Source organism: Tetrao urogallus (genome assembly GCF_951394365.1).
Source record: "Tetrao urogallus genome assembly, chromosome: 12".
NCBI classification, from domain to species: domain Eukaryota; kingdom Metazoa; phylum Chordata; class Aves; order Galliformes; family Phasianidae; genus Tetrao; species Tetrao urogallus.
In genome coordinates this window covers 17,077,725-17,101,383 of record NC_136825.1, presented here as the reverse complement: position 1 = coordinate 17,101,383, position 23,659 = coordinate 17,077,725, and the positions used below count along the sequence as shown (strand labels likewise).

The 23,659-nt window shown below is 50.7% G+C and overlaps 3 protein-coding genes across 3 annotated transcripts; 2 read left to right on the top strand and 1 right to left on the bottom strand.

Moving 5' to 3' along the window:
* Window positions 1-174: 174 nt before the first annotated feature.
* ADGRG3 (adhesion G protein-coupled receptor G3) lies at window positions 175-4,288 on the top strand (the record flags this gene model as incomplete). Its single annotated transcript, XM_079541557.1, is given in 14 exon segments — window positions 175-207; window positions 211-316; window positions 459-488; window positions 561-723; window positions 1,386-1,494; window positions 1,595-1,735; window positions 1,812-1,934; window positions 2,004-2,043; window positions 2,209-2,309; window positions 2,752-2,864; window positions 3,031-3,323; window positions 3,458-3,551; window positions 3,663-3,949; window positions 4,173-4,288. Coding segments are annotated over 14 exon segments (1,749 nt in total).
* A 1,484-nt stretch (window positions 4,289-5,772) lies between these two features.
* LOC306950935 (uromodulin-like) lies at window positions 5,773-10,827 on the bottom strand (the record flags this gene model as incomplete). Its single annotated transcript, XM_079541329.1, has 10 exons — window positions 5,773-5,866; window positions 5,948-6,096; window positions 6,313-6,472; window positions 6,561-6,806; window positions 7,154-7,314; window positions 7,685-7,890; window positions 8,331-8,498; window positions 8,665-8,731; window positions 9,662-9,782; window positions 10,739-10,827. 10 exons carry the CDS (start codon window positions 10,825-10,827, stop codon window positions 5,773-5,775), a joined length of 1,461 nt encoding a protein of 486 aa, XP_079397455.1.
* DRC7 (dynein regulatory complex subunit 7) lies at window positions 10,826-23,180 on the top strand (the record flags this gene model as incomplete). Its single annotated transcript, XM_079541327.1, has 18 exons — window positions 10,826-10,868; window positions 11,383-11,524; window positions 11,964-12,138; window positions 12,596-12,721; window positions 13,564-13,758; window positions 14,057-14,203; window positions 14,544-14,762; window positions 15,405-15,533; window positions 16,200-16,284; window positions 16,578-16,706; window positions 16,964-17,092; window positions 17,735-17,961; window positions 18,807-19,019; window positions 19,938-20,048; window positions 21,023-21,133; window positions 22,119-22,313; window positions 22,798-22,937; window positions 23,090-23,180. 18 exons carry the CDS (start codon window positions 10,826-10,828, stop codon window positions 23,178-23,180), a joined length of 2,607 nt encoding a protein of 868 aa, XP_079397453.1.
* Window positions 23,181-23,659: the final 479 nt, after the last annotated feature.

Genomic DNA, 23,659 nt, shown 5'->3' with positions numbered 1-23,659 from the left:
TTGCTGTTCGTTGGCACAGTAGGGTTGGGCAGGATGGGGTGAGATGGGAAGGAAAAACAAAAGCCCGGAGGTCGTTGGGGAGGCGAAGCAGCTCCGACCGCTAATCGTGGTTGGCATCAAGCTGAAGGCAGGAGTTTACATGGCAACCCACAGGAAGGGGGTTGCAGAAAGGAAATGAGGACACTGCGGTTGCCTCAGGAGAAGCTGTGAGCCCCTGGGGAGCCTGCAGAAGAGCAGGGCTGTGGGACGGGAGACCCTGGACGGAGCATGGAGCTCACACACCTGAGCACGGTTCTTCTGCTCCTGTTGTTCCCTGGTGAGTGCCGGCTGGGTGGGATGGGGCTGTGTGGCACTGGGACAGCCAGGAGGGGCTGGGGGATGTCCACGTGCTCACTTCGAGCTGGCACCCATCTTCCCCATCAGAGTGAGGGCTGACGCTGGGTTTTTCCCCCTGCAAGGCACCGTGCCAGGCCAGGACAGCTGTGATGGTGAGACCCCAGCCCACCCACACCCCATCAGCCTCCATGCCACCGCCGGGCCCTGACTGCTGCCTCCCACAGCGCTGTCTCGTGGGGACAAGACCAAGCAGTGCTGCAACATGGCGGTGGAGCTGGAGGAACGTGGTGAGGGCCGTAGTCTGACCCTGGAGCTGCCCCACCAGTGCACGGAGCTGCGTCACTCAGGCCAGCCTGCCTGCCGCTGCCTGCGGGCACGCTGGCTCAGGTAGTGGGGCAGCGCTGCAGGGTGCTATGGGGCCATGGCAATGCCTTGGGCTGTGCCCCATAGAGCTGCGGGGTGCTATGGGGCCATGGCAATACCTTGGGCTGTGCGGTGCTATGGGGCCATGGCAATGCCTTGGGCTGTGCCCCATAGAGCTGCGGGGTGCTATGGGGCCATGGCAATGCCTTGGGCTGTGCAGTGCTATGGGGCCATGGCAATGCCTTGGGCTGTGCCCCATAGAGCTGCGGGGTGCTATGGGGCCATGGCAATGCCTTGGGCTGTGCCCCATAGAGCTGCGGGGTGCTATGGGGCCATGGCAATGCCTTGGGCTGTGCCCCATAGAGCTGCGGGGTGCTATGGGGCCATGGCAATGCCTTCATCTGTGCCCCATGGAGCTGCGGGGTGCTATGGGGCCATAGCAATGCCTTGGGCTGTGCCCCATGGAGCTGTGGGGTGCTATGGGGCCATGGCAATGCCTTGGGCTGTGCCCCATAGAGCTGCGGGGTGCTATGGGGCCATGGCAATGCCTTGGGCTGTGCCCCATAGAGCTGCGGGGTGCTATGGGGCCATGGCAATGCCTTGGGCTGTGCCCCATGGAGCTGTGGGGTGCTATGGGGCCATGGCAATGCCTTGGGCTGTGCCCCATGGAGCTGCCCACCCTGCAGAATGGTGCAGTTTGCAGAACAGAACAGCACAGCCGGCCTGCGGGCGCTGCACCTGAACGTCAGCAGGGCCATGGCCCAAGGCTTGCTCCTCGCATTCTCCCCTGCTGAGGTGAGGGCCCCACATGTGCTTTCATGTCCTCCACACTGGGCTTGTGGCAGCCCTGCTTGGCAGAACCCACACGGGCAGTGCTGAGCTTGTGCCTGCTCAGGGCCCCGCAGTGATCAGCTCAGCAGAGGAGGGGACAGCAGGCACCATCCGGCTCCCCGGCGGGGCGTTCCCAGCCCCGAGCAGCCAGGCAGTGCGCGTGGTGGTGACTGTGCTCAACATCCAGCAGCTCGCCATGTTCCAGGTACGAGCTCCCATTTCAGCCATTGGGATGTGGGAGACGCTTGTCGGCTCGGCTCAGCCGGCACCGCTCCGTGCAGGAGGACAACCAGATGGGAAAGGTCCTGGACGACACCGTGGTGGGCATCGTGGTGGGGGATGGGGACGTCTTGGAGCTGCAGGACCCCGTGCAACTCACCTTTGCCTACCAGCAGTTGCCACATGTAAGGCATGCCCTCCCCTCCCTATGCCTCCTGGTGAGGTGCAGGTTCACACTACGTCCCTGTTTGCAGAATGTCACCCCGCTGTGTGTTTTCTGGGAGCCCAGCAAAGGTACGAGGCTCAGCAGAGCTTGGTGGGGTTGTGGGCAGGCTGCCTGCCATGCTCCTGGCTGCCACCCTGCTATCAACAAGCATTGCAGCCCCCCAGCCTGTGCTCTGTGAGGCAGGATGAGGGTTTGGGTTGGCGCCCACCACTGTGGCCCTGTGCTGGTTGTAGGGCAGGCAGGAGGCTGGAGCAGCCACGGATGTGTCACACAGCCCAAGGACAAGGAGACAGTCTGCACCTGTGACCACCTCTCCTTCTTCACCCTCCTCCTGGTGACGACCCCTCTCCTTACAGTTCCCACTCTTACCCCTGCTCAGGCCCTCATGTGTTACTGCTGGGTGCACAGGAACAGTTGTATTTGCTTCCAGGCGAGCCCAATCCTTCCCTAACATCAACCCCAGCCCCATCTTTGTGTCCCCGAGGGCAGGAGCAGATCAGTGGAGGATGGGGAGGGTGGAAAGAGCTCTATTCTGGCAGCAGTGAAATTTGAGGTCTGTTCTCTCCCTACCCCAAGAGCAAGCACATCCCCTCAGAGCCGCCACCACCACTTCTGCATTCCCTGGGGAACTTGGGGTCAGACCTGTGGGTTCTGGGCTTGTAGAGGTCCCTGCAGCAGTCTGCTGGGGATATCCCCCCCTTGGCTCTGTGGCTTGGGCAGCAACAGCCAGCTTTTCCAGGCTGGTTTGGACCCATCTGACCACTCATGTTTGGCAGAACCCATCCCTGGACGGGTCTACGGCACAGACGTTGGTGGCTGTGGCCAATGCTGGTTGTGGTGTGGCTGTGGCTTTCTCCATCTTCACTTTTGCCTTCTACATCTTCTTAAGGTGGGGTGTGCAAGCAGCTCCCCTGACCCTGAATGGGTTTGGGGAGGAATGTGGAGCAACCCCAGGCCTCGGGGAAGTGGTGCCCCTCTCCTCTTCCACTTGTCAGTGCCTGCTGTCACCCTCCCCAGTATGTGGGTCCCTCCTCCACCCTTTCTGCTCCCTCCAGGTGCAGTCACAAACAGTTCAGGTCTGAGGACACCCTCCGCATCAACCTGGGGCTGCACATGAACCTGGTCAGCAGCCTGCTCCTGCTCAACCTGGCTTTCCTGCTCAGCAGTGGGCTCTCCAGCAGAGCACCTCCGGGGCTGTGCAGTGCCCTGGGGGGGCTCACCCACTACTGCCTGCTCTGCTGCTTCACTTGGACGGCACTGGAGGGCTGTCACCTCTATCTCCTCTTTGTCAAGGTCCTCGGCACCTACATACACCACTACCTGCTGAAGCTGTGCATTGTCGGATGGGGTGAGCACAGGCTGCTGGGGAGTGAGGGAGCCTGTGGGTTACAGCCAGAGGGAACTGGGCTTTGCGGCGTTATGGGTGCCTGCAGAGACAGAGAACTCTGACCTCCCCCATGCTGCTCTCTCTTGTTCTTCCAGGCTTCCCTGTTCTGGTGGTGGGGGTGGCAGGAGCCATTGGCAGCTATGGAAAACACAGCATTGGGACAGTGGACAACCAGACCATAATCGACCTGTGTGTGGCACACGCCTGCAGGATTTGGGTGGCCCTTTAGCCATGGGGAGGGGTTCCCATAGATGTATGGGGAGCAGAGCTACTGGAAGCATTGCAGTTGTTTCTTTTCAGGTGCTGGATCAGTTCTGAGCACCTCCTCGTCCACTACATCACAAACTGCGGCTACTTCGGCCTCATCTTCCTCTTCAACACCATCATCTTCGGGGTGGTGGCCTGGAAGAACTGCCACCTGTGGAGGAGCGGGGTGATGCAGGGGCACTGCAAGGCCTGGAAGGTGGTCCTGGCAGCGATGGGTCTCTTCTGCCTGCTTGGAGCCACCTGGGCACTGTCCTTCCTCAGCTACGGCAGCTCTTCCATGCCCATGCTCGTCCTTGCTGCTATCCTCAACTCCCTCCAAGGTCAGGGCCGGCTCCCAGGGTCTGGCTGGGAGGGGATGGGAGGCAGGAGGAAGCATGGCAGTGGTGGACAATGAATCCCAAGGCACAGTCATGCCCTTCCCTTCAGCAGGGAGAAGAGGGACCTGCCATGGAGCTCAGCCACTGATGCTGAGCCCTGGAGAGGCACTTGGAGGAGCCTCTCTCTCTCTCTGCTGCTGCCATGGTCTTCTTCCTTCCCCTGCAGGTGTTTTCATCTTCGTCTGGCTGGTTGTCCTCTACTACCCAAGGGCAGAGGAGACCAGCAGCTCCCTCTCCCACATCGTGAGGAATGATAAAACCATGGCTGTGTCACAGGGATAGCTGCTGGGCCTTCCCTCTCTGCCTGCCAGCTCCCAGCCCAAAGCACATGGCTTCCTGTGAGAGCAAGGCCTGCATGGGCAGCTGGGCACCCTGGCTGACCAGCGTGGCCCCTGCTCTCACCCACTCCTCATTTTACTCTTTGGGGGGTGTGATCTGCCCCGGCTGCCCTTTGGCTCCTGGAGGCCAGCTTGGTCCAAGGAGCTCCAGTCACCTCCCTCCCTTCTGCATGCCCTGGGAAGTCTCATTCCCCAGTGCCTCCTGCTGGAGCCTGCAAGCCATCTGCATTCAGCCTACAGCCTTACCCCAGCAGAAGAGAGGGAATTGGGCACTAGATCAGCCTGGAGATGCACAGCCTGCTGCACCCTGAGCTACACCATCCCCTCCACACCATATGTGCATGCACACACATCAGCTCAGCCTCTCACAGAGAGCTGTTGTATTGGCCAATCCATGCCTGTGTTTTAGCATTAAAACTCTGCTAGCTAGCTAAGCATTATGGATTTCACTTTTGATGGTGACAGGTGAACAATATTTATAGTTTTCTCCACTTAGATGTATTGGTGAACCAAAATCTTTCTAGCAATTCACTGTCATGCAGGGGAAGATATCTGTGTGGACACATGTGTGTACACACACTTGTACATACAGAGCAGTCCTTTCTCTGCTAATGCTATGCCAACTGTGGTTCCATGCTGTGTAATCAATGAATACACAGATGTTATAATTAAGAAATATACAGGAAAGGTAGGCTAAACAGGTTATCACACTAAATAAGAATGGATGGAAAGCTTACCTTCATCCTTAGGCTCACTAAGAAGACTCCAAGAGGAGCGATCTCCACAAGAGATCCTTCCCCCCTGGCAGTCAGCTCTTAAATGGGGTCTAGGAGAGGTGGAGCCAGGTTCCACCCCTTCCAGTAGCACAGAATTGCCTTCACCTGTGCTCTCAGGGCTGACTCAGTGCTCACCTCATGTGGTCAATCAGAGGCTCAGGCCGTGATTCAGCAATTCCCATGCAAAGCCCACATCTGGTGGGCACAGATCTCCATCTCCCCACCTCCTTCCAAAACCAACCACCTGCCCAGCGTAAGAAGGACAAGAAGGACTTCAGGAAAAAAAAATCTAGCTGCTCTGTTTGCTCTCTGGAAGCTCTATGCCATGCCTGCAGGCAGGCCCTGCTACAGCTGGGTTGCCGGGTCTTGCAGAGCCCAACAGCTGAGCCCTGTCTCATGAGAGGGTACTGGACCCCATGAGGCATCCCACCTCACCACCCCAGAGCAGCCCTTTCTGCTCAGCTCTCCTCGGTACTTGTTTCACCGTGGGCCAGGAGGGCGTGGGAACGTTCAAAAGATGCTCAGTGAACAGAAACACCCTGATGTGACTCATCCTTTGAGCAACATTTGAATTTCCTTCCTCTAAACTTCTGTAAAGACACAGAGAAGAGCCTCTCTGCCACTGCCACATTTATTTGAAACTGGCTATTTTCTACACCGTGCATCTTCTCACACTGACAGCTGCAGCAGCCACAGTGAGCACACCAAGAACACACAGCAGGATGAAGATCCCAGGGAGCCACAGGCTGGGTCCAACAAAGAGAAGAAAGGTTGGTTACTGGTCTGGGTCCCCCAAGCTGGCCCCAGTCCTCCCCGGAGTGGCATACGTACCCTTCAGCTCCTTTTGGTCAGCCCTGGGATGATGGCTCTCCGCTCTCAGGGAAGGAGCAGCCAGCAGGTGGATGGGTCCATAGGAGACAATTTTATTGTAGTCATCTGCCAGCTCCCGCTTGCTCCTCCAGAGAGTGGGACATTGCTGTTAACAGAATAAAAGGAAGGGAAGAGAGCAGGGAAGAAGCTCTCCTGTGGGGTCAGTGCCTGCCAGGGGGGCAGGCTACCCTGGTGTTCTGCCCCAGCAGAGGCACAGCTGTGGTGCAGCCTAGGAGAATGGCTAGCCCCAGAACATGGGACAGGAGCTGGTTAACAAAGGAACCTTAACCTGCTTCTCCCCAAGTCACTCCTGAGAACTGACCTTGGCACAGGGCTCAGGGCCGTCAGGGAGACACAGCCGGACACGGCAGTGCAGGAACACCTTGGGGTACCCGACAAACTGAAACATCTGGAAGCTGAACTTGGCTGTGGTGCTCTCTCCAATGGCATTCAAGTATGTCACTGTCTCATCATGGGGACACCTGGGGCGAAATAGCACGGTCAGCAGGCAAAAAAAAGAAGGACACCCCAGTTTGGGACACCCACAGCAAGGAGACCAGGAATGCTCACCCCTGCTCAATGAGCTCATGTCGCACATCCTGGTAGGGGTCTGAGCTCGGCGTGGCCCAGCAGTCCTCCACACTCAGCAGGAAGTACCGGAGCTGGTGCTGCCCTTCTATCTTCAGCATGGCATACAGCGTGTCAGTGATGGGCACGGCCGCAGTCGGCAGCCGGTAGGGCTCCAGGTAGGATGCGGTCTTGTACAGCCTCATGCTGACGTTGAAGTGCCCTTCTCTGACCATGAACTGCACCAGCCTGTGAGGAGAGAAGAGAGCTCGTGAACAGCCACGTCAGGTCAGCAGGGCTGGCACAGGCTCTTCGTGTTCGCTGACCCCAGATCCCATATGGAGTTGGCCCAACTAGTCATGGAGGTAGGAGAAAGGCAGATTACACGTGCCCCTACCCAAGGCCCAAACCTTGTTCTGAAAAACTACCACGGGACCCTCGTGGGGAAGAGAAAGAGAAGCACTGTGATGTGATACTGGTCTCAGAGCTCTTTGGTGGCTCCCCAGGGCCTTTACAGATCATCTCATCAAAGGCATCTATTTTTCCACAAGCTTGGATACACCATCTCAGCAGCAAGGTGAAGAGAGACCACTCACTTGTCGACAGGGATGAGGGCAAATGGCACCTTCACCACCTGCTCATAGGCATAGACGCAGGAAAAATGCACCTCCAGCTGAAAGCTCCTGGAGATCACACCCCTGTGTGCTTCCCTCGCTGTCTCAATGATGTTGGAGTATGACACATGGGAGCTGTTTTGCTGGAATGACAAAGAAACCATACCTGAGCTCGTGTACAGAGTACAGCACAGTCTAATGAGTTAAGTGATGTACTGACTATAGGCAGGTCTGCAGAGCTCAGAGGATCCTGCCAGAAAGCTGAAGGCTCTTATCCTAAAGAGCACACGGAGACTTCCATGCTCCGCTGCACAAGATAAGATGTGCTGCCAGCAGTGGTTTGGTGGAGGCAGAAGAGCTTTCTAACAGCCCCCAGGGAAGCCTCCCAAGGGGAAAGAGAGCTTCACAGTGCCAGATAAAAAAGGGAAAGACTCCAGGGCTGTCCCCATTCAGCATATTTCTTCTCACTTGGCTTCAGAGCTATTCAGCACAGGCTCCGTGCTGGATCCTCACCTGAATTATTGATCCACAGGCAGTGTGGTTTTCACCTGTGAGAGTGGCTGCAAAAAACAGCTCACCCTCCTCTTCCCTTTCTGAAACCTTGCATGCCTGGTTCTTCAGGTGGACAAGTTCCCGGGGGATTTTCAGCAGTTCAAACACCTCCTTCCTCACCATCATCTTCATGTGCTCTTCCTCACAGGCCAACTTCAGGACCACATCTGGGGGAAAAAGCCATCTGCAATAGCAATAAGGAAGATGCCTGAAGGAGCCCTAAGTCAGCTATGGGATGACACAGTCCTATCGAGCTCAACAGACCCTCATCCCAACCTCATGGAAGGCTGCTGGTAGGGGTCTTCAGAGACACCGGGGGAAAGCAAAAGACAAACCTTTGGAAATGAGCTGAATTTAATGAGGATCTGACATTTACTGCTAATTGCCTAAGCCTGCACAAATCTGCAACTGCTGCTACTTTGAATGGACACAGTCGTCAAGCTAAGACATCACAGGCAGACATCACAGGTCTGGCTCCCTCTGGGGGAGGACTGTCTTTAGAATTCTGCAATCCACCAAGGCAACCAGGCAGGAACACCACCCTGCCCATCACCTTTCCCTTTGGTGCCTGTGGGCAAACTGAGCTTGCCAGCACCCTGGGCTGTACCTTGGCAGAACGCCCCTGTGAAGCCAGGTTTGCAGCTGCAGATGGGTCTGTCCTCTATCACCTGGCAGCCCCCATGGTGCTGGCATGGGTTGGGCAGGCAGGCGTCTGAGCTCCTCTTGGCACGCAGGGCAAACCTTCCTGTCGAGCTGTGAGGGCTTGCCAGCTCACCTGCAGGGAAGGCAATGCAAGCAAGCTGAAATGCAGCAGGAACATCTAACCTTCGAGAGAATGAGAGCAAGCTCACCCCACTGCTCACAAGGGCTGAAGAGGCTCTGACCTCTCCTTTCCATTTCCCCATCTATAACTGCACAGGGCAGCTTACAAGGAGACTCACTCTTGTTGCCTTCGCAGCCAGCCAGGCGCAGGGCAGAGAACAGCAGCAAATATGTCACAGTCCCTTCCTGTAAGAACAATCAGGCTCTGGGTAATGCAGGTTTTCAGCAGGTCCTCATTGCAGAGGTGTTGGCAATCACTCAGAGCCAGCCCTCAAACATGGGTACAATAATTTCTATATTGTATTTCCTCCAAAAACTGTAGGTTCAATGGTATGAAGTAATTTCCTATCCCAAAGGGCCAAAACAGCAATCCTCTCAGCCCAGGCTCCCATAAGTGAAAAGGAATTTCCCTCTAACCTTTCTAATCATAGTTCTAATGTGAAGATTTAGGTCTTATGAGGCTGTGCTTGCGTTTCCAGTAACCCACATCCACAACAGGAGAGACAATGGGATTAAAAGAAAAGAATCAAACCTTGAACATAACTAAAATTTATGTCATGAAGACACAGATAAAGTCAACCTCCAAGCCTGGGTCAGATAACATGTTTCCTTAGAGAAATTAATGACGTGGTGCAGGATAAGCCCAGGACCCTTATCAGAACTGTGGATATGAGTCACCTGGGGCTGCTGGCTGCATATGTCCCCACAGCAGGGCAATGCCAAAGACAAAAGCTTAGGACTGCCACACTCTGGTCTAGCAGCAAATTGTTTATTCCCTCAGCCCTACCCTGAGCATCTGCAACCAGAAATCTGGGCAAGGAGGATGCAAAGCCCTGGGGATGTAGAGCCCCATCTGCAATGCGAGGCATGGCCCCAAAGCACGGTCCTCTAGCTTCAGTGGAAACCTGGCTCCTGCTGCTGCCAGAACTATGCTGACAGCAAGTGCAGGGCTGTTCCCAACTTGGCACAACTGCCTTGGGCAGCTCTGCAAACCTTCTCTCAGATGTGCCACCCATGGCTGCAGCAGCCTCAACAAAAAGCTCCTAGCTGCTCTCATCGTGCTCACCAGCCCAAGGACTGCATACATCCTCAACACAAAGCTCTTATCCTACTCACCATTGCCAGACCAATCCACACTTGCCCACCCGCAGCCAGCTGGGTCCTTCTCGTGCTCCCAGCTGCCTGCCTTATATCACCTCCCAGCAGCTCATTGCTCCCCCACGCAGACACGCTGCCTCTGCGATTGCACAAGAGCCAGCAGCAGACGGGGAGCAAACAGCTCTCCGAAAATGCGTCCTCCAGCATGGCCCTTCTGATTAGCTCAGGGCTGGTGAACGCTGACCCAAATCACAGCCCTGATGGGACTCCAACCAGGAGCAGCGTCTGCAATATCCCTCTGTCTGCACCATCACCTGCTTCCTGGGGTTTTAGGCATCCACCTGCTGTTGTGGCACCTGCTTCGCCTCAGCAGGAACAGCAGATACCATAGTGGTACATGCAGAGGCCAACAACTGTGCACTCTGTACACATGGTTTCCCTTCCACACATGAACACACATGATTTCCCATCCACACACACGTGCTCTGGCTTTTAGTGACTTCTGAAATCTCAGATCTGGTGAGGGATGCTATGACAGACACTGGGATAAGGGCTTGGTCCTGCCACACGTTGTGAAACGATTATGACAGTGATCACTCACAGTGATGCTACTTGATACGCTGTGTAAACTGCTTGTTACAGAAAGCGCAGAATGATTTAAAACATCTGACTGCGGTTTGCCTGCATGCCCAGCACTGTTCATGGCACACCTCACTGCCCCTGTGTGCCCCCTGTGAGCAGGGCAGGCTTGTCCTAACACAGAGAAAACGCAGAAATGAAGCGGTGCTTAGCAGCTGCTTAGTTCTTCTGTCTGAAGAACCACCACTTAAAAAAAACAAGCCTCCTGTCACACTCATAAGCAGTGGAACCCATGAGTTTAGGGGCAGTCCTGCAGCCTGGAGTGGGCAGAGGAGGCCCAGGCCCAGGCCCAGGCCCAGACCCAGGCCCAGACCCACAGCTCCCAGCCCATTTGCTCTGGGGCTGCTGAGGCACCTGCCGCAGCCAGGCTGTGTATGGAGGTGCTGAAGTGAGTGGTGAGCAAAACTGGGGCAGCCGAGGGGGCTGTGGAACCCCGGGGGGCAGCTCAGGGCCTACCGCCTCCATAGGGCGGGGGAGGCCCAGGGCTGGGCCGCGGGGGAGGCCGCAGGCCGCGCCAAGGCTGCTGGGTGCGTGGACGTTGCCATGGTGACCAGGCCCGGCGGCGAGGCTTTGGCAGACAACAGAGGTGCGGGGCTGGTGGGGCTGTGGGGCTGAAGGGACCGGAGGGATCCTTGCAGGATGGCAGAGACTGGGTGCGGTGCTGGGCCCTGGAATTCCCCCACTTCGTGCCCCCAGCCACAAGGTCCGTCGTGCCCCATGTGCTCTGCAGAGGGTCAGCCTGACCGCAGGGAGGGAAAAGGACGGCCCCCAGCCTCCCTGAAACCTAAATAGGCGATAGGAGCAGCGCTGCGGCCTTGGAGGCTGCTCTGCTGCTGAGGCAGCTACAAACAACCCTCTCCCCAGCAGCTCTGGCTGCGTTCCTTGGAGGGCCAGCCACAACAAGGCCTGAGGCTGTGGCGTGGCACCCACCAAACAAATCCCCATCCCACCGGCTGCCCCATGCCCTGTGTTCCACCTGCCCAGCCTTAACTCGAGTTCAGTGCTTGTACACGAGAGTCACAGAAATGGGAACCATTGCACCCCGAGTTTTGGTGTTCCTATACACCTGGTCCCATCTGGTTGCATGTATTTCTGTAGAGGAAGCGAAATGGAGGTCCTAGAGGAGAAAGAAGAAGAGGAGCAAAAGGAAGAAGAGCTGAAGGCTTTGGAGGTCGGCAGTGAGCTTCATGACATGGACACAAAGCTGTCTGTGGAACAAGTCAGCTTTGCAAGTGATGTACCGTAAGTTGCACATGTGTGTCAGTCACTGGGATGAGCAGAGACAGTCCTGCGGGGGGTCCATGGGGAAGCTGCATGCTTGTAGCTGGTGCTGAGGTTGTTTGTGCAAGGCAGGGTGGGGGGAGCAAATTTAGTTGAGCCTGGTGAGCTGTCCATGTCTGTGAGTAAGACAAGATAAATCACTTCATTTTCCATCCATTCAATACTGTATCAAAACACTGTATAAAGATCCCCCAGTCCTCTCGGTCTTCGTTAGCTTGCCATCACTCCAGAGAAGCTTGACTATGTCAAAATCACACCTACTTTAAACAATCTCTTCTTGGATATAGCCCCATTTTTTTTCCAGCAGGGAGCCCTTCCTGTATTTTGATAGCAGATCATCCTGTCTAAATCGCTCCCCACTTTATTACCTGTGTTTCTCTGCCTCCTTCTGCCTCTCAAGTGATTTTGACTGGAACAGCATCAACACGTCCCAGTTACCAGACTCATACAAGGTGAATTCCCCAAGGGAAAAGAAGCTGCTGCGCATTGCTCACCATTACCACCAGCAGTTTGCTCACCTCTGCCCTGAACGCAAGCCGCTCTTCCTGCACCCTGTCAACGAATGTGGCGTGGAGGTAAAGGAGGTGTGGAGATGGGCCCAAGCTGCACAGTTTTTGTATAGTCATGGGCCTGTTGCTGCCCTGAGTGTGTGGAATTGCTCCTTTAGATCAGCTTCCTCCAACATTTATTATATAAATGTCATACCAGACAAATAAATAAATAAATGCCAGAGGATATAGAAGCCAGAAAGTGCAGTAGCTATTTGTCTCACATGAAAGCTAAGAGATCTGGCTCACATCTGCAGTGTGGCTGAGATTAGCTTCTAACAGGAGTGTCTACTGGCACAAAGCATCTTAACTCCATGCATTTCCAATTCTGAGTGGTGATGAGGTGTGCCATCGGTATGTTGGTATGCTCCAGGGAAGTCCTGAGTGTAAGCTGCAACAACCAGGGGTTGTCTGAGGATTACTTTGGACAAGAAACTGCACCAGTAATCTGTTGGCTAATCAAAGTCCTCTTGGTGCCTTACAGAAGTTTGTGAGCACAACAGTGAGGCCAACCTTGCTGCCTTACACAGAGCTGTACCACTGGGATGGCTGTGCCAGCTTTGTCTCTGATTATCTCACTATGGAGCCCCTCAAGTGCCCTCTCACACCGGTAAGAAAGGGCTGCAGTCCCTTCAGAAACAGCCCCACGATGGAGGTGAAAGAAGTACGCAATGTGGAAACCTGAGGGGCTGGGATTTACAAAGTCCTTTTGTCCCTCCAGCACCTCACAATTACTTGGGCAATCCCCCTAGAGTAGCAAGAAGAGATGATGCCAATGTCCTGGGGGTGGTATGAACCAGCAAAAGCAAAGGGGCTAACTAGTCTTTGTTAGCAAGGACTGCTGATATCCTTCAGTGTGCTCCAAACAATCTACATGAGCTCCACGCTGGTCAGGTGTGTCCCAAGAGTCTCAGGGTCTCAAGAGACACTTTGGTGTCAAGAATGTGTGTTGATTTAGTGGACAAAGACTGATCAAACCTAAGGTTCAGTCTGATATCTGGGCATAGATGGTTTAAGTAGAATATCTCTATATTCACTTTGTGTGTTGTTCCCTTTGCCTGGGGAGTGAGGACCAAAAGGAAGTATGTTCCCTTTGTGCTATAATTTAGGTTATGGGTCTTTTGCTTTGAAATGCTGCAGGCAGACCGGCTGGAAATGGAGATAAGCCCCATTTTGGTATTGTGGTTAGCATTAGATTCTCAGCAGCCTGGCAAATTTGTCCTGCCCATCTCTCCCTATGGTTAAATATGCACAAGATTTAGGGTCAGAATTTCTCCACATTACTTTGGAAGGAACTTTTAGCATCTGTGGTTTATGTATGAGTTTCATTTGAACAGACTCCCTATGGATGCAGTGCCCAGGGATATGAGCAATGCCCTCTCTCTCTCGTTCCCGGGGCTTGTTTCAGCTTCAGAAGACAAATGCTGTGAACAGATATCTCTTTCTTTCAAGCCCTCTTCACTCTATTCCCCAACTACCATCCTGAAGTACCAGCGAGGGAACTGCTTTGACTTCAGTGTGCTGCTGTGCTCCATGCTGATTGGAGCTGGGTACGATGCCTACTGTGTGAATGGGTATGCCACCCACGACATATGCAGCTTGGATGAGACTCTGGAGGAATGCCCACTGCTCAGGAAGCCACAGGAGGTGAGGAGACCTGCAGCGAGCAGGCAGGGGGGAGCCTGGGTGTCTGGTTCTGATAAGAAAACCATGACATTGGTGAGAAAGACAAAGCACACTGGAGGCCAGTGAAGCTGGCATCTCTGGTGTGTCCACTGTGTGATAAGAATGAGTGTGATGGCAGGCTGTGGGGCGCCCAGCCCCATTGCCTGCTTGCTTTCTAATCATGCTACTCATGTAAAGAGAGCAACAGTTTGCCTGTGCTTTCTCCCTTTTCTTGATTCCTGCTGGGTTTAACAGCAATTTCTTGCTTTTGTGGAGGCAGGTCCCAAAAGAAGAAGTGAAGAAGTCTAACAAATATAGAGTTAAGTCCCCCCCAGACATGTGCAGCAAGTTTGAGCTTCAGCAGGAGGCCAAGAAGAAAGCAGAAACAGAAGCTATTGAGAAAAAGGAAAGAGAAGAGAGGGGCATGGTGAGTTAGCAAGGTCTACCCTACTCTCAAACTCCATTAGCAAGAGTGAGACATGGGTAAGAGTTGAGACGTGGGTAATAGCTGACCAAAGAAAGGAGCTCATGACCCTCCATGCAGTACAGTACAACTCAGATTCTGGCCATGAGCACATAGTTTCTGGAAACACGGTGTGTGCTAGCAGAGGAATAAACACTGAGCATGTACTGCATCACTGTTCTGAAGAGAATTAAGGGTTTGGAGGTCTTCAGAGTTGGGCAGGGGAAAGAATAAGATTGCTGGTGGATTGGACTAAAGTGGCAATAAAGTAGCAATAATTACTGCTCTATCTTCTGGACTACAGGAAGCAGAAGAGCCCACACGTGACCGTTTGTGTGGCTTACGGGTGCATGCGTGGGTTTTGGTTCTGTCTGGCAAGAGAGAGGTTCCCGAAACTTTCTTCATTGATCCCTTCACGGGGAACAGCCATAGCACCATGGATGAGCAGTTCCTTGGGATTGAGAGTGTCTGGAACCACAAGAACTACTGGGTGAACATGCAGGACTGCCGGAACGGCTGCAAGGTAGTGAGCTCTTAAAACACCCCTGCACCTGAAAGGGACAGTCAGGCTGAGCCCTGAGGGAGTCCGAAATCAGTGGTGATCCAGGTTTCTAGTCACTATTCCCCTGCACTGGCTCTGGGCACAGAATTCTGATTGCTTAGACATCAGACCTGGTACCTGGAGCTAGTTCCTGCCATCCCACTCTCTGAGCTAGCAAATATGGATCATACCTATTGACCCTACACTGGAATATCAGCTTTGGAGGCTGGCTGGACAACCATTCTCCCAAAAAGAACTTTTAGGGTAAAATCTGTTAAGTACAGCTCAGGGTAGGAAAGATCTTGATTTGGCTCTTCTCACACCCTAGCTACTGCCCAGCTGATAGAAAGGCTGGAAGGAGAGGGGCTAAATCAGAATCACTTTAGGCCCATCTGCATGACCCTGGGACCATGCATGAGTCAAGGAAGGAAGCAGAAGTATTTCCCTGGCAGTGGTACCATGAGGAAAAGGACCAGTAGCCTTCCAGGCAAAGAGCCAGTCTTTGGCATCCCAGCAGTGAGCCACTAAGATCCAGGGGGCCCAGAGTCTGCAGGTGTGCAGAAGCAGTGTTGAGTTTAGTGTCAGGCCCTTGAGGCTGCTCTGTATTTCTTCTGTTTGGCCTAGGATCTTGTCTTTGATTTGAGTGATGCTGTCCACTGGGAAATCATGCTTTCAGAGACTGACAAGCCTCTTCAGCTGCTCCTGGGTGCTGAGAAGGAAAATGAGCTGTTTGATAGGAACATGGATGACATGGTGAGTGACCTGAATGGTTAGCACTCAGCCTTCCAGTGCACTGACCTTTGGGACAAAGGAATTTCAGAAAAATCAAATTAAAACAAAAATTTTCTGAGCATCCTCTCTCTGCTGGTCAGCAGACAGCTCTTACAAGTTGCCAACCAAATGTAGAAATAAAGTGTGTATAAATGTTATGTTGTCTTGCTGGCAGAACAAAATATGATAAAGCAGGCATTACGCCAGCACAGCACCACGGGGAAACACTGATAACAACACATTCCCTCCTCATATCTAATCTTCCCAGCTTTTGTTCATCACCAGGGATCAAAACTTCTTCCACGGTCTGTATAAAATAAACTGGTCATTAGTTTGAATGGCAAAAGTCACATTCATAACCTGCCCAGCGTAAGTGTTAGCCACATTTCCTTAGGCTTGGAATAAGATGTGCTAGCAAGAATGCAGGGATGCAATAAAGTTCACCTTCCCTGAAAAACTGCAGCATGCTGCTTGCTCCTGCCCTCTGGCTGTGTGTGATTGTTACAGCACGTAACTGTGCCACTGTTGCACAGGACAAAATGTGGCCTCGTGTGAGTTGCTCGCTGATTGCTGCAGTGCATTCTCCAGAAGCAGAAGGCCTGGCACTGTCAGAGCAATTACCAAAAGTGGAAATTTTTGTTTCAACAGGAGGAGGAAGAAGAGGAGGAGGAGGAGGAGATAAGTTTTGCCATGCCACCGTCATGGGTAGCTCCAATTCAGATATCTCCCAAAGGTGCGCGCTCTTTGCCTTTCGCTTGCCTTCCAGCTAATCTTTTAGTAGATCTGGAAGAATTCTGCCTTCAGGATGTTTGAGGTACAGCAGCAAAGTGCAGTAGATCAAGGCATGCACTTGCTATTGGTTTGAATGCACCTTCCATGCACTGTCTCACTGTGGATGGGTGGTCCCCATAGACACACACACCTTTCCTGCTAACTGAATGGTTTTGCCTGGGATGGACTTTCTGTTACCACTATGCATATGGGGCTGCCTGCCAATCTTTCTGACACCTCCCTTGCCTACTGCAGAGTTTGAGACTCGCTGTTCCCAGGGGAGGAAGGTGATCCTCTACAAGAAGGCAAAGCTGGAGAAATGGCCACCATACTCCAATGGAAATGGGCTGGTGAAACGGCTCACCGTCTACGCAGACTCAAACTGTAAGAGGATGGAATTTATCTCACCTTCTCCCCCTGAGCTGCTGACTTTAGTTTCTATTGACAAAGAGGAATAAGTCTTTTTATGGTATAAGTCATCACAGTAGATTAGAATTCATCTATTAGGATTAATCTATAAAGTGCCCCAGTGCACAGAGCCAATTCTAGTGACTGTGTGGGCTGCTTGCACAGATATCAGATGAATCCCACCACTTCCAACTGGGTGACGTGAGGCTGTGAAATTGCATGTCTCCTGCCAGATACCAAAGCAGTAGAAGTGAAAGAGTGGTTCAAAAACCGTGAAGACATGTTGGATGTGAGAGAAGTGAATAAACAAACACAGTTGACCACAGAGTACTTCAGCCCAGGACACCTCTTCGGTCTCAAAGGTATTCTAGTTCATCTGGGCAACCAAGACATTATGGGAATCTGTTCTAGTAGTTGCAAAAGCCTGAAGCAACGGGTCTGCAAGCATCTAGGATGAATTGCATCGATTAATAATATAGTCTCTGAAAGTAGAGAATTGGGTTGGTTGTGCTTACAGTCCTGGGCAACACTTTCCCAGCATGACAGAAGGTGACATCTGTATCATATATAGTGATATATACTTTTACCAGTAAGGTTGAAAACTGTCTCCTTGGGATTATATTCAGTCTCTCAGTGTTATGCAGCTGTAGAAGACAAAGTCCTGCATCAGATGTGCTACTGAAGCAGTATTTCTCCCCAAGAGATTGCCCAGTTTCTGGTGTGGAAAGAGCAGAGTCCAGGCTCTACTCACCACTACCTTGCTGTGTGAGGAAGGCAGCGGCCCTGAGAAGCTGTTCTGCCATCCTCAGGCCATGGTATACTGGTAATCAGCAGTAAGGATATAACATTCCCTTCCCACACTCTTTGGTGCATTTGATTTGTTCGCTGCTCAAGAAAATGAGACTTCCTCTGGATGTGCCTGTATTTCTCTGGATGTGCCTGTACTTCACCAGTATTGTGATGACCAGTTGTGAAAACGTACGCAATCTCTTTTGTGTCCTTAGTACACACCTATAAGTCAATGAGCCCACAGACTGAACGTGTGATGGAGTTCTACACTGAGACACGAGTCGATGGCCTCCAGAAACGTGCTGAAAATGACAACGAGATGAAAGAGTACTTTGTGGGGCGAGATGACTTCAAGTACTTCCAGCACACAGAGTTTCGCTCTAAAAGAAAGAAAGTAACTTTGGTTGGCACCAGAACTGATGTTAACTCCCGGCCTATAGTGGTACGGCCAAGACAGGAACAGAAAAATATCTGTCACAGTGATATTTATACATTGCAAAACATGCTGCCTGAGGCCTTAGGTTCATTCTTAGTGGACACAACCAAGGCAAAACTCCAGATGAAGCATACAAGTCTTGTTCAGCTGCTGTGTCTTTCAATTGCTTGCTTGACACAGCCACAGTGTATGCATTTGTCCCAAAACACATGGAGAACTTGAGTGAAACCAGGAAATTATGACCTGGAAAATGTGTGTCAGAGGAAAGAAAAATAGCTTAACGATGATTTCGGAAGGAAATTTTCTCAAGACTCCACAGTGTTTTGTTCTGACCCCAAACGAATCTTTTGTGATGCTGACAAAGTGTCCCACAATGCTGTTACAAGCAGGTACCTCTGTCCAGTCAGGTCTGATGGGGAGAACAGATGAGAGAGGAAATCTGACATCTGCTGGTATGGCTCAGACACTTCATCTGCCAAGGCAGTGGCCTTTGGGTCAACACCAAACATGCTTTTTTTCCCCCTTCTTTTTGTTGGGGAATCTGGGGTGTTTTGTTGTGCTCAGAATACCTTGCTTCTCACAGCTCCATCAGACTGAGATGCATCCCAAGCTAACTTTGAGCTTGAAGAGCATGCTCAGCTCCACAAATAGGAGTCTGTATTGCTTTAAGCAGCTTTGTGTTTTGTTTTTTTTTCAGGGACCAACCATGAGCCAAGGCTTTAGGAGTAGCTGTCACATCTAAATTGAGCAAAAAGGCCCAGTTTTTGTCTTGAGCTTTGATTTAATTCTTCACAAACGTTGCCATTTTTCTCTGTGGTCTAACTTGCTTCCATCTCTTTCTCTTCACTTAGCAAATCAAGGAGTGTTTCCACAGAAACCTACAAAAGCCTGCTGATGAAGACGTGGCAGAACGTGTCTTCCTGATGGAAGAGGAGATGATCCAACTGACATACCACCTCAAGGATAAGTACATCACAGCTTCAAAGAAGGACTTCTTCAAACCAGAGGAGAGCTATAGGAAGCAAAGTGAAATCATGACCCCAGAAATGTGCATCACATACCAGGTAAGGAGAAAATCTACCTGGATTGAGGAGCTGTTCTGGGCCATGGGGACGCAAAGGGTAGGTGCAGTGTCAGTGGAAGCGTGGCATGGCATGGCATATTCGTGCTCAGCCTCTCCCCCATCTGCTCATCAGGTAGTGTATGTGGCCACTGAGATCTTGCGAGATGCTGATTCAGCAGCTGTTTGTCTCAATCCTGCAGATCCATGACAGGGAAGTTGAAATTTCCTTTGCTGTTCTCTCTTAGAGAGACCACAGCAGAAAAGCAGGAGCAGATTTAAACTCAATTTCTACCATAGATCACAAAGCTCGGGTCACGCTGTTGTTTAAATCATCCCCAGCTTACTCTGCAAATTCAGACAAGATACCAAGGCTTTATTTATTGCTGATAGATAGACAGACAGACAGCTTTAAATAAAAGATACCCCAGAAAAAGTACTGTCATTATGCCAAATTCTCTCATTCATGGAGAGGTCACTGTATTAACATCTCTGATGTGAGTCTGTAGTCAGAGGAAGAAGTCTGCCTGCATCATCTGCAGCAATGCTGCACAATTATGCATAGGAAATAAGATTACCAAAATAGATATGCTATTAATATATGTTTTTTAGTTTATATTTCCGGGGAGATGCAAATGCTGGAGCGCTGTCATTTCATCTCTAACCCTGTAAAAACAGTCTCAGCCAAATAATAGGAGCATCATCAAAGAGGTGTAGGACATGCAATCTGGCTGGCATTACTGCTGGGCTCAAAGTCTAGGTGAACTCTAGTCAACTACTGACAATGGGTTGGATGTTTTTGTGGTGTAAAGCAGAGTCCTTATATTGACTTAGCAGAATGGTGCCAGTTTATGTTTGCAAAGTACTTGGTCCCACGTACCCAGACAACAATACTGCCTTTCACTAGCTTATCTGCTTCCAGGCAGGGTCCTCTGAGCAGCACACAAAGCTGGTTCACCTGTACAAACTGTTGCGAGAGCTAACAGAGGAAGAGAAGCAGCTGAAGCAACAAGTCTGGAGAACTCAAGCAGAGGTAGGAGGGAGCCGTCCTCACTGCTGTCAGCACGGTCAGGAGTGGAAGCTGGTTTCATTTGACAGGTTGCCAAAGCCTCATTCAGCTTAGGCTGTGATAAAAATAAAACTCTGGTGGTGTGAAGCTGGTCTGCATGCTGAATGACCAAGTTTGCAACCTGTCCCTTGTTCAATACAGATCTTGTATAACATATGGAGAGTCACACGCTTCCCAAGTCTTGCTCTGTTTGTTCTGAGGGATGGAAATGGTTTCAGAGAGAAATAACAGCGTGTGAACTGGGGCATCCAGGAGTAGATCTGTTTGTTTTCTTGCCTGGGAATGAAACCAAAAAGAAAGGATGTTGTATGTAATGTAATCTAATTGCAAGGCATTTCCAGGAAACTGTAACAGCAATATCAAAGTGATTTTTTTTGTAGGAACAACTGTAGGGAACTAGTTCACAAAATACACTGCTTGTACTGCTGATCATACTGTGACTGGTGGAACAAATTCATGTTCTTAGAAGTTTTCGTGGTGACTTCACGATAAATTCAGTCATCCTAGCAAGTGGAGACAGAGCCATTGGATCTGATTGGTTTTTAAATGGTTTTTCTGTGAAAGGAAAACCCCTGGAGAGGAATGCACAACAACAGCATGCAGAATATTAATAATAGCAAAGAAAAAGCTTGCAATGTTTTTCAGAATTGTGGAGAGCGTACACTGTGACTTCATGAATGACCTCACCAGATTTCTTAGTCTTGAGGTATTCACAGACCAAATCTTGCTGTTGCTCGTGCCGTGTGTCCCGCGTACTGCTGCGACAAAGCAAAAAGCCAAAGCTGTTTCTGCAGTTCCAGATGAACCTTTTCATAAAGGTCTGGGACATATTTAACCCTGTGCTACACTCGTGGCGCACAGCATCTGCTCTGTGAGCGTGTGGAAACGCTGTCACTCGGTGGGAAAGCTGAGGTGTCTCTCTTCTCATTGCTTGGAAGGTGCTAACAATTCTGGAGACCCGTGGGAATGAAGAAGCAGACATTAAACTGTCAGCTTCAATATATGACACAGAGAGAAATGCAAGGAAAAGACAAGAGTACGAAGCCATGGTAGGTGGGCTTTACTAATCCCAGTATTAATTACATGCACACAGATTAAATCCAGCGCAAGCATTTTCTGTCTGACGTATTAGCTCTGAAGATCTTTTAGTGTTATTAAAAGATACAGGGCCAAATCCCAGCAAGTTGAAAATAGAACATGGCCACGTTATGACCTTCTGGCTCTGTGGCCACATCAGAGAGAGAGAGAAAAAGTTGTTTTATTTTATTTAGGTAACAATAACTAATCCTTGTTAATTATTTTAATGATAATAGAGATTGGGGGGGGGGAGTGTGATAACAGAGTCAAAGCTGCATCTTTATTGCCCTTTCTCTTTTCATCAGGTGTAGGTGCACATCTTTGCACATTTCGTCCCTCTATGAATCAGTTGGGTTTTTTGTTTTCATTATTTGCAAAGGCAATTTTGTTTCAGGGTGCCTCTCAGGGAATTATTACCTTATGAACGTTTTGTGAGCAAATAAAAAAAATACTTGAAGAATAATGACTTCCAGCTTTTTAAAATCTCTGCTATGTTTCTTGTGAATGATGTTTAGACTGAACTTTCCTGGTTGGAGAGGTTATAAGAGGTGATACTGGGTTTTATACGCCAGACATCTGGCGTGAAGCACAGAGGCAAAGGTCCAAGAATCAGCTATTTGCCAGCCTACAAATTAATAGCACTCAAAATATCCCATCCAAATACAAATGCCTTTTTTGGAGCCCTTCTTGCACATTTTATGTAAGATAAATCTCTGCAGTCAAGGAAATTAGGAAAGATATTAAAAAGGGTGATAAAAAATAAATGACGGAATGAAAAACACATTAGCGCTGTGCATCTAATGAAAAGCTACAGATTTGGTCAAACTATAGCAAAAGGAAACATCATTTCCACCACTGGGTTGCGGGAGTTTAGGCCTTTGCTTTTATTTTGCCTTATTAAGGGTGTTTGGGAAACAAGCAGATGGACTGTGACTCTTTCTGTCCTTCCCCCTTCAGGTGAAGGCAAAGAAGGATGAGTTCCCAGGACAAAAGGAGCAGGATCTGGATTACCTGGCACCTTTTCTTATCCAAATTGGCAGCCCAGAGAAGATAACCAAAAAGCAGGCCCTCCGCCTCCGGGACGACTGCCTGAGTGATTTTAAGAATCGTCTGGTTTCTAAGGCCAACATCATCCAAGCTCATTTTGAAAAGGTATTCCCAGCCTTGCTCCGTGATGTGCATGTCACTGGAGTGGGTTTTTGCACTGGCAGGGGGGCAATACACATCTCATCGTGACAGCAGGCAGGAAACAAAACTCCTTTACCTGTAGGGAGCCCTGGACACACCTGTGTCACTTTGTCATTAACATGGGAGATCAAAGAACGGAATAGCTCCAGAGTCAAATTTAGTCCTTGTTTCAAGCAGAGCTGATTTGGTTCTCCAGTGCTTCTTAACTATAGTGAAGCAACACGTTCTGGTCTTGCAGCCTCTCACTGGTCCATGTGTTTTGATTCCCTTGTTTTCTTCTTCTGTGAGACCTCATCTCAGACTCACTGCCTCTCATGAAAATGAAACAGCCCTTATTTGTGGTTTCCTTCATCTTGGCTCCCTGAACTCTGAGTTGCACTTCTGTGCATCTGCACTCCTCGCTCTCCTTCCCATTAGCCTGCCTTCTTGCCACTCTCTCTCTCAACAGGAGGTAGAAGAGCTGCAGAAGAAGAACCAGCAGTTTCAGGAAAATCAGAATCAGCTCAGCGAGAAGGAGGAGGCTGACTTCCTTGCTGATTACTCTGAAACCATGTTCCGTATCCACATTCTGGCACTAAGACTCAACAGGTACTGGGAATGATTGCTAGAAAAATGTTCATGGGAACAAGGAGGTCTACCAGTCAGCATTCCTAGTGACTGAGCAGTGAAGCTGTTCTGTGAGACATTCTACTCCATGTCTTGCTGCAGCTTCCCTCTGACAGTTCCCCTTCTTGTTCTAGGGAAAAGCAGACAGCACCACAGAAGTACCTTGCTCTTGAGGAGAAACTGTGCAAAGACCCTCGCCTAGCAGAGCACCTTGGTCATTCCTGATGGCTTCTTTTTTCCTTCAGATCAGACATGGCAAATTAGTGCTGAAGTGTGTTAAAAGCAGCCTTAAAAACGGTGGAAAGGCTTTCCTACTTGCCTGCAAGAAATCTTGCATTCTCATCGGGTTCTGCTAAAAGTCTTTGTGCACCTGTGTCTGGAGCTCCAGGGGCTTTTAATGAACCTGTACCATCTACTATTTTAGACAATCCACTGTCTTGCTAATAATCATTCCCTGATACCAAAAAATAGAAGCCAGTTAGTGTGTTGCCACACAAGTCCCCGAACCTGCTAGGAATCAATTCCTGATGTCCTGGACGAGGCACAGCAAACACATCTGGTGGTTCTGCCCACAGCTCCCAACAATTGCTGTCTTCAAGGAACAATCTGTAATGATCATCTTCAACAAAGGCTACACTGACCAGAGACAGAGGAAGGTAGAAATGTTTGGGTTTTGTTTTTCTGGTGATAGAATAAGGTGCATT